The sequence below is a fragment of the Dryobates pubescens genome, chromosome 26 (assembly GCF_014839835.1).
Source record: "Dryobates pubescens isolate bDryPub1 chromosome 26, bDryPub1.pri, whole genome shotgun sequence".
In the NCBI taxonomy this organism is placed as follows: domain Eukaryota; kingdom Metazoa; phylum Chordata; class Aves; order Piciformes; family Picidae; genus Dryobates; species Dryobates pubescens.
The window spans coordinates 10,209,327-10,219,331 of NC_071637.1; the positions used below are offsets into that span (position 1 = coordinate 10,209,327).

Genomic DNA, 10,005 nt, shown 5'->3' on the forward strand with positions numbered 1-10,005 from the left:
TTTGTTTTTTTTTAAAGGAAGGTAGCTTCTAACTGCTTGCCATGAAGATCTAAGTTAAAGGATTTTCTCTAGTACAAAGCCTGCATAGTTTCCCAGGCCAGGTGGACCCAATAGCACTGACTGCATGCTGAAAAATCTCATCCCCACCCTTCAGGCACTTTAATTGTAAGCCTTTCCAGATACACTGGATAAACACTGTCAAAATGAACCTGAAAGGGTTGTTGTTGTTGGTTTAGCCCTTAAATAATTATGAGTTTGTCTGTCTAATTACAACATAATCTTGTTTAAAGCTGGATGGCTATTTGCAGTATCTTTTAAATTAAGTGGAATCAGACACAGTGAAAAGCTGAAATTTACAATTCTTCTACTTTTGAGGCATGGAAAAAAGAATTTTTCCTCCTGTAAAATTTAATTCAACCTGACAACAAAAGAGTCTCACTTGGAAGCTACTGTGGTAGGATAAAGATGATAAAGAATAGCATGGGACCGCTGAGATGTAACAGAAACTTAATACTCTGTGGATAAAATTTTTCAAACAGTTTAGACATAGTTTAAGGTAATTTACGGGAAGACTTGAGTGACAAAGCACATTACTTGAAGTGCCTTTCCTTCACTAGGCACTTTCTAAATTCTTTCTCTTTCATTTCTCTACTCTCAGGAGACTTTTAAATCCAGTGAACCAAAACAACACTTTGTTTGTTGGTATAGTGCAGGGCTGGCACAGATGGCAGACACTGCACCTGTTCCAATAAAATGGGAAAATTGAGAGATAAACCATGGCACTCATTAAGAGGAATCTACTGAAACATGAACAATTTGTATTTTGAATATCCTCCAGGAGTAAAAGGAAAAACACATAAACAGTCCTTGTTTTCACCCTCAGCAGTTTAAAATGCATTTGTTTAAACGGAACTTCACATTTGTTTCATGAACAAAGACAGTACTTACCACTGAAGAAACTATGATCATGCTTGAATTTCTTTAAGAAACCAAACCATTTTATCTAGCTACTCCTTTTAAAGACAAAAATTATCTGCTGGCAGTTTTACTTGAAATCAGTTCATTCCCTCATTCCTTAGTTGTGGCAGCTTTTTCTACTTTTACATTTTCTCATGCTGAGTAATATCACATTCTTACAGTCTAGTTCATAATAATGATCCAAACAGCAACATAAACAAAAGTGCTGCTCATCTATTAATGAATAACTAAAACTGTGGGAGGTGGGGGGGAACCACAGAGCTATTTGGATAGTCAGCAAAGAAACTGACTGCAGGGTTTTTTTTTCCTAAGCAGAAGGAACATGCTATGTAATATCTGATAAATTATTTTAAAATCATATATGAGAAGAAACATGAAGTAACAGCTACTCAAAGGATTAACTTTTCCCAACATCTGCCTTGATCATCAGTGGCTGTGCTGTTCAACATCCTATATATCTCTCTATTTCTCTCACACATACACACACAAGAAGTAAATACATAATGTCATGAAAATTCCAAAGTATCATTTAGTGTTGGCAACCCCGCACTGCAAAGCCATTTATATAAAACTGTGGTTGGCAGCTCTCACTCTTCCATGGGAACAAATTAACATTGGCATTCCAAACACAGGAAAGTAAGGAAATTAGAAACACAGTTTATATTTGGCCAGTGCTTTGAAATACTGTACCATGCTACTGATGTCAATTAATGAAAAGCAGAATTTTGCAGAGAGGGTCTGGTTTTGAAACACATTAACACACGTTAAACATGTTTGCACAGGAACTGGATTGTAAGCATCTTGGTTCCAAAACAATAAAGCAATTACACTAAAACTTGTAGTCTCAAAGTTGCCATTAATTCAATCTGGATCACTAAAGGATTTGCAGTTGACTTCAAGATGTAGCAGGCACAAATGTTTAAAAAGAAGATGCAAGGCACAAGATTGTGAGGCTTGCACACAGGAGCTCACACTCCAGATCCTCGCATGTTACCTGCTGCAAATCAGGTACATTTCTGTATGAATAATGGAATTACACAATGTATACCCAAATAAAGGGTATTTCTCATCAACAAAATAAGCACTTGCAAAAGAAATAGTTTGAACTAGAACCACTTCAAACTTCACTACCTGCAACTTTTTCTTTTTTTTTTAAACTAAGCTGTTTACTGAAAAAAACTGAAAACTCTTCTGGGTTTTTTTTCATGTGTACACCAAAAAAAATCTTGATGGCAGTTTATCTCCTGGCACAACTCCACAGACTTCAGTGGAATTACTCCAGCACGGAATTTGGCCCCGTAGCCTTTACAACACACTGTTTATTTGTACTGTGATTCAGATATTTTGATACCAGGAATCTTTCATCGCTGAAGTTTCTCCATATGAAATATGTCTTGTATTAAGAAATATCAGTTTCACATTTTTGTCAAACACTATTTGTTAAATTTTGTTTGTTGCAAAGATGGGAATTCAGCTGTAGTTCAACAACATGGACTGGGCTAATAATGATAAGCAGCAACTAATAGGAGCGAGTTCATGTTTTGATTATTTGCAGTAAAGGAAACCTCTCTCAAAAACAATTTCAAGATGAAGAGAGAAAACTGTTTGAAGCTCTAGCAGAAACTACTGCATGCTCATTATTTCAACACAGGGGCATTTCTTTGGCCCAGTTGTGTTCTCAACTGCGCTAGTGTAAATCAAGAGGGAGTTTATGGGAATTACTTTGGACGTACAGTTGTATAATGAGACCATAGGGCGAGCTTCAGTAGAAATTTGACAATTTGCACCAATGAAGACCTAGCCAAGAATTTTCTCTTGGGCTTCCACTTTCCAAATATATGCATGTGCAGAACTTTATCTATGTGATTAGTCCCATTTACTTCAAACACTTCTAGAACGAAAATCTTCATGCTGAAACTAATTTAAACAGCTCACTCATTTCTGTAGCAGTTCCTTCCCTTTACAGAAGTATACACATGTAATACATTTAATTTTTATAGATATTTTATATATATATGTATGTATATGTATAGTTAATTCACCTGAGTATTTTGATGCATGCCCCAGAGAGGACTGTACCATTGGAAAGGGCTTTCAATATTGTGGTCTCTTAATGCTGTGTATCAACAGGTAGTCTCTTTATCTGGCGTGCTATCAAAATGTGCTTACTTGTATTCTTGCTCAAATGTCTCCAACAATCATGGCAACTTTTCAGTGGTATTCATCCAGTTAGAACAATTTAGATGCACACAACTAAATGCGTTATCATTTTAACCAGAAATTAACAGGTTCCATATAAATATTAGTATTTCCTCACTTGGTCCTAGGATAGAAGCCATAATGGCACTAACTGTATATTTGATTTAAACTAATTAAAAACAGAGGCTCTTGCAATTTAATATATTGATTTTACCAGTGGGACTTAAATCTTTTACAATAAGTGTACACAGCTGCACCACTCACCCACCACCACTTCTAAACCTAATCCCTGCATTCCTCCTGACAATAACATGACAGGATCCACACATCCCAGTATTAGCCTTAACCCCAGTGACACTGCCAGAATGTATTAAACTAAAACATTGCAGTGTCCTATTTAAAAGGAGCCTGTCAACAGCCCTGACTAGGCTTTAATAGTTACAATCTTTTTTTTTAATTAATGTTTCCAACTACTTGTGTAGCCTTCTCTCACGCTTCTCTGCCCCCTACCCAAAAATGTGTTTCAAGCTTATTTACAGACGAAAACATAACGCTTGATTTCATGCTGCCTGCTGCTCTAAGGCCATTAAACCTCCTTTGCAAAAGGAGCAGAGGGGGGATGCACGCACACACAGAGAGACACACAGACACACAAGGAAATCCAAGGGCGAGCAGAGCACGGGTGGGAACGGGTCCTGTACGCTTCACTTGTGCCTAACTCCTGTTACAAGCATCACAAGATCTGGCCATCAAGGCTTGTCTCCTTCAAAGCGCTTTACAAGCCGTTGTGTTTTGGCTTTTAAACTACAGTTCCTGGAGGGGGCTTCACCTCCCCAGGACAGCCTGTGTGGGAACAGAGGAGAGACCCTACTGCTGGGATAAACCGGCCACAGAAGTGTGTGAGCAGATGGGGACAATTGCCATGCGCTTTTTCTTTGCATGAGGACATCTCTCCTCAGCTGCTCCATTCTCCACTACCACTACACCCCTATGGCAGAGGTAAATATTTCCTGTTCTGTTCTAGCGTTTTGCACCTGAAAATTAGGTATTTCATTAATCTCTAGAAAAGGTCTGCACATTCAAAGAATACCTTATTATAGCATCAATGTACTTCATACCTTTACTTTGCTGCAAGCTTTCTACTTCAGCTAATATTATACCACCAAGTGTTGCATACATCCATACTGTCCAAAACAACTACAGGATGTACCTGTCCAGGCTTGAGAGTCTGTAACAGCACTAGGTGGAGGAGTGAAAAAAAGAAGCTGAGGGCTTGGCCTAATGTATGGACAAACCATGTGATCATGACCAGGCATCCAGGGCTAACATTTAATCTGCTTTGTTTCAAGTGGGAAATATGCGAAGATCAAATAAGTTCAAATCCAGGTCAAATATCCTTGAAAATCTTTGATTTATATAAGCAGGAAAATGAGGTTTAAAAGAAGTGATTATGAAAGGGTTACTAAAAACACAGCTGTACGCACACTCTTATATCTGAGGCTCTCCAAAGAAAAACTGTGTGACATCTATATTAACCTTTGGCTGTACACCAATGAAGGCCTGTAGTGAGCTGGAATGCAAGGCAGCCCCTTCCAAATTTTAACACAAGCCAGGTTACAGCTGCAAATGCCTGCAGCCCGTGCTCACTTTATAAAGTATTCCCTGAAGGAAATTTTTTAACTGTTATAGAATCTTTTTCTAATACCCTACAGTGTTAAAGCCTGTTATTAAAGGGCAAAGAGATGGTTCTGTATGCCAAACACTTGTCAACAAAAAGGACAGCCAGATGGTATGAAATAAAAGGAAACTTTGGGGCTCTTCAGCTTCTTGATTTACATTAACAAAAGCCACTTTCATGTGCTCCTTCCAAGAATGACTAATTTCCACACCCCCCCCTTCTTTATTTTTTGCCAGGATTAAACAATGTTGTTCATTTTATAATCAGCCACAAGACAAATTAACAAATTGCATATCACTTGTGCTGACTCTCTTAAAAAATATTCTAAGCAAGTCTGTTTACCAAGGCATGATTACCCACATCGGAACAACTCAATTATTTTTAGAAGTCGAGGGTCTAAGTAATCCAGAGGATGTTTACTCCTTAGCTGCTGTTTATAAACTTGAAATTAAACTTGTGCAAAAAAATGCCTTGCGTTTTTTTCAGCTCCCAAAATGGATCACTCTGTAAACTAACCTGGACAGGACCTGAAACAAAACTCCAAACACTGAAATTACAGCAATAAATTTTACAAAATTAGCCAGTAATTAAGTAACTTAGTCAGACCACTGCGGCTAAATTCTCTTTTAATTTAAATGTAACTTCGTTCCTGACATAAATCCATTCCTCATCCATCCTAGCACAGGTGTAGGCTAAGACAAAATGTAGCCTGTGAATTAACTGATTCGAAATCTAATTATTTGCCAAGAGTTTACAGTAACATTACATGCTTAGTACAAAGCTCCCTGCAACATAACCCTGAAATGGAGCACCTGTATTCTGGTTCCTCCCTACCCAGTATAAATTCTCTGGAATAAACACACCCAATATACACAGTATCTCCATAGAAATCAGTGTGTGGAGGGGTGGTTGTTCCTTTTTAAACGATGTATCCCAATAAATTTTGTAAAGAAAACCCTTTTTTTCCTTTTCCTTTCTTTTTTTTTTTTTTCCTTCCCTCTAAAGCTGTACAACTGGATAGATGAAGAATATGAATAAAGCAAAAATGTGGGTTTGTAGGTTAGCATTGGGAAGCCTAGAACAACATGTTTTATTTATTAAAACTTAAAAGTACCATTTCTTTAATCACTTTTACTTCCTCCATTCTCAGATGAAACTGTATTATGCTGTGACACTTCCTCATTGTGATGGGCTTTGGTATAGAAATAAAAGTCTACCTGTGAAATGCAATGCTCTCAGAGTATCTCTTACAAAACTAGGACACAGTTTACTACAGTCTGCATTTAGCAATTCAGCTCTGCTTTAAAAGGGATCATTGTAGAAAGTCTCCAAAAAAATATCAGTTCTACAATAGATCTTCTAATTTTCCCTGAATGTCACAGAAAACTGTACATATCAAAGCAGGTGTTGTATTTGACTATATACAGGAGTGAGTGGCTGGTCTAATTCATTAAAACATCCATAAACAAGCCTGTCTTTGTCCTATAAAGATGAAAGACCGATGACTATAATGGGATGAAAGGTGTACACAGGGATGAAGAAAGCTGTTACAGATCTATGTCCTTTTTAAACTCGTCCTGGCATGCACAGTTGACAAGGGAACAAAACAGTACAGCTAAACCTCCAAAATGTGCCTTGATGGTAATAATTCCACCTATCCTTAAAAACCTATTGGATTTTGCCTGCACTCTTCCTGCTCAATGACCATGTTGACAGCAATTACATAAAATGACAATTAAGTAATTTGAATAAAGAACACTTTGTGGATTTCGAAGCCAGCTATAAAACCCAGCAGGTCATGATGAATGAATACATCCACTGTGGTCATCACATCGCATCGGGGTGTCGACTATTGATTATGTACACTTTACACAGGTAAAACCTGCTCTGTAAGAAGTTCCCAGATAGAAACAGGCATATCCAAAGTTGCAATTTTTATTTCAGGGTTTATGGATTGATTCCACTCCTTTGTATTCAGAATACGTGGGGACCTGAACATTAATTCCTTCCATGTAAAACTTCCCTGGGCTGCAAAGGTGACATTTCCTTACACAGGAAGCACAGGACGGGAGCGCTGCAGTTCCACTGATGGAAATTATGCAGTAAATAACTACAGCCGAAGAGCAAAGCAGCTTCCCCAGAGCTGAAATCCCTTCTATAGGTACTTACACATTTCAGAAAGGTTCTCTCCCAAAACGGAAACAGAAGTGTGAATTTTGCTATCACTGTTTCAACTTCCTTTGTCTTCTGTTTGGGACTTTCCCTGCATGCTCATTGTACATTGTGTAGGACCCAAGAAGCACAGAGAACAATGTTAGCAAGATCACTCCTATCTCTGAAGTCAAATATTTGACTTTGCTGGTACTTCTAGCTGCTCAAATATTTGATTTTTAAATGTATCACTGCTGATCACCTTAAGTATCTAACAGCAATTAGACAAACACTGTAATTCCGAATGGAAAGCACCCGCGCTCTCAAAGAGTGCAGCCCCCAGGCCAGATGTAATTCCGAGCTTCCCTCTGTGACGCTTATGGCAGTTAATAAGGAGGTGCAGCTCATGCAAACTAGAGATCTCCCACAGCGTCCTGTGTCTCCCTATCACACAGGAATTGTGTCGGGACGGCTACCGTGTCTAACAATTATTAACGCATGTCACCAAGCCTTTACAGGTACTGATCTTTTTCAGTTAGTTAAAGCGCTGGGATTAGAGAGCTGGTGATTTAGGTGGTGATTTAATCTTTGCTGCCTCTGAAGTTCCAGACAGTGGAAGTGTCCAGAACAGTGACATCCATAAAGGTGTTAATGGATTTATTGGCAACGGGGGTGTCTGCAATCCCTAGTGGGTTACATGCCAGAGCTGGGCTGCTATTGCTCTTTACCTGTCCCTTTGTTTGGGACAAAGTTTGAGTTGAACTTGTTTTGGAACTAGTATTCGGATTCTGTCTTGAACTTGCAGACACCAAATCTGTATATGTGGTGGTTTCAGAGCTGCACATGACGAGGTCTAAAAATGGATAGAGTGAACCAGGTCTGTAATTACATATTTAAAATAGAATGCTCATCCTGACAGTGTTTTACTCAAATCCAGCCAAGTCAGTCCACATGGGTGTGCAATCTACAGCAAGCAAATAGAAATCAGATTGGACCGTGGCATCCAATTAGCGAGGCCTAGCGAGCCACATACAAAGCGTGCCAACTTTGGTATCATTTGCATAAACCCATCCACATGTGCTTGTGAAAAGAGGCAAGTGAGCTGCACAAACTGGGGTCAACAGAAAAAGCTGCAGGAGTAAATAAGGATTTACTGTGGAATCCCTCCCAAGCCATTAGGAAAACATGTGTGAGTGGCTCGGCCCCTTCGGCCAAGAGTGCACGGTGCCGGGATGCTGCTGGGATGTTGCCAGAACTACTCATCTGGGAAGCCCCAGTGGCTCTGCATCACACACAAGCACCAGCCCAGCACTGGAGCTGTGCTGGAACCAGTGGTCCTGCCTGGGTTTCGTGTCTTCCTTGGCAGTGCAGGGTGCAGAACAGACCTGATAATCGTCTTGCGCAACTCCTACCTGCAAATCCAATTTCTGAGATGCAGCAAGTAACTATCATGGGAAGAAGACGACAAAGAACTTCTTGTGTCGGCGTGTGAGATGAACTGTGGCCAGAGTTTGTGGCTGTCCAAATGCTGTGACGGAAAGTCAGAGTCCTCTCCACGCTGGTGCCATTTAACTACCACCTCACAAAGCGGTCGCCTCTCCAAGGGCCGCTACCTGCCCTCCTAGCCCAAGTGCACTGCCACCCATTTGACCCTCTGTGGAAACATCTCCTCATTGAGGCCACCTGTGCGACCAACCCCAGTCCTCCCGCCGGTGGCCATGGCCCTGCTCCAGCCTCCCCTTGTATGGTTCCCCTGCCCAGCCGCCCCGGATCCAGCCCCCAGGCCTCACCGAGGGCAGGCACTCACCCAAGTTGACGAAGCTCATGACCATGTCAGCCTCGGTGAGGAAGTTGCTGTCCTGCAGGCTGGCCAGGGGCGGCCCCTGGGTGCTGAAGATGGGCTTGTAGGGGTAGGAGAAGCCCTCGCCCTCCTCAGCTGCGGCCCCCGCCGCCCCCTCCTCCACGGACATGGCATTGTAGAGGTCCAGCATGAACATGGGGGCCGAGTTGTGCTTGCCGTGGAGGTGGGGCCGCGGTCGGTGCGGCAGGCCGAGGATGGAGAGGATCTCCCGCTGCATCTCGCGGCGCTCTGGGCCGCGCAGCCGCCGGTGGATGAAGCTGGAGTGCACCTCGTTGTCCACCGTGAAGTCGGCCAGGACACAGCGCAACCAGAGGGCGGGGGCGGCGGCGCCCAGCACCAGGAGCCAGGAGGCGGGCTGCCCGCGCCCCGCCGCCGGCATCGCGGCGCGGCTGCGGCGGCGGCGGCTGCGGAGGGGCGGCGCGGGGGGCGCGGGGCTGCCCCGCCGCGGGACGCGCCCCACCGGCATGCGCGGCGCGGAGCGGAGCGGCGGGACGGCGCGGCCCCGCGCTCACTGCGGCGGCCGGCAGCCCCCGCGGAGGCGCCGCAGCCCGCTCATGGCCCGCCGGCGCGGAGCGGCGGGGGCTACCCTCAGCGGCCCCGGCCCATGGACGGAGCGGCGGCGGCGGCCCGAAGTGCTTCTCCCGGTGGCGGCAGCGGTGGTGGGAGCGGGAGCGGGACTAGTGCGCTGTGCCCGTGTCCCGCACGCCGCGGCGGAGCTGTGTGTGCAGTGCTGCGCGGCGGGGAGGCAGCGGGAGGTTGTCTCTGGTGGGAGGAGCAGGCTGGAAAACCCGAGCGCTCTCGCTCGCCCGCTCCAAACCGCTTGGGAGAGAAAATCCCTGTAACTGCCTAGAGGAGGAACATCTGATCAGGTTGCTTTGCAGGATGTTTGGGGAGGCTGCTGGCGTGGGGGAGAGGGTGAGCCGGTCCCGAATACTTCAATTAACGTGAATGTAATTAAGAAGACGACACCCCAGGAGGGAGGGTGGTTTATGCATAAGGAAGGGGCCCAAACTCCCACAGAGTTCAGAGATGCAAGTGTCTCGTCTGTCTGCACAAACATGCATACTCGGCAGTGAGTTTTTTTCTTCTCTTCCACCCTGTTTTGCTTTGTTTTTTCGAAGCAGTACGGAGGGGGAGA

General features: G+C 43.4%; 1 protein-coding gene across 1 annotated transcript in view; it reads right to left on the bottom strand.

Annotated features, from left to right (window-relative positions):
- Positions 1 to 9,605, bottom strand: part of BMP7 (bone morphogenetic protein 7) — a 44,204-nt gene extending 34,599 nt beyond the window's left edge. Inside the window, exon 1 of the mRNA XM_009903217.2 lies at positions 8,814 to 9,605. Within this exon, the coding sequence (XP_009901519.2) occupies positions 8,814 to 9,333 (520 nt within the window). The 5' untranslated portion in view covers positions 9,334 to 9,605. The remainder of the gene's footprint in view (positions 1 to 8,813) is intronic.
- Positions 9,606 to 10,005: the final 400 nt, after the last annotated feature.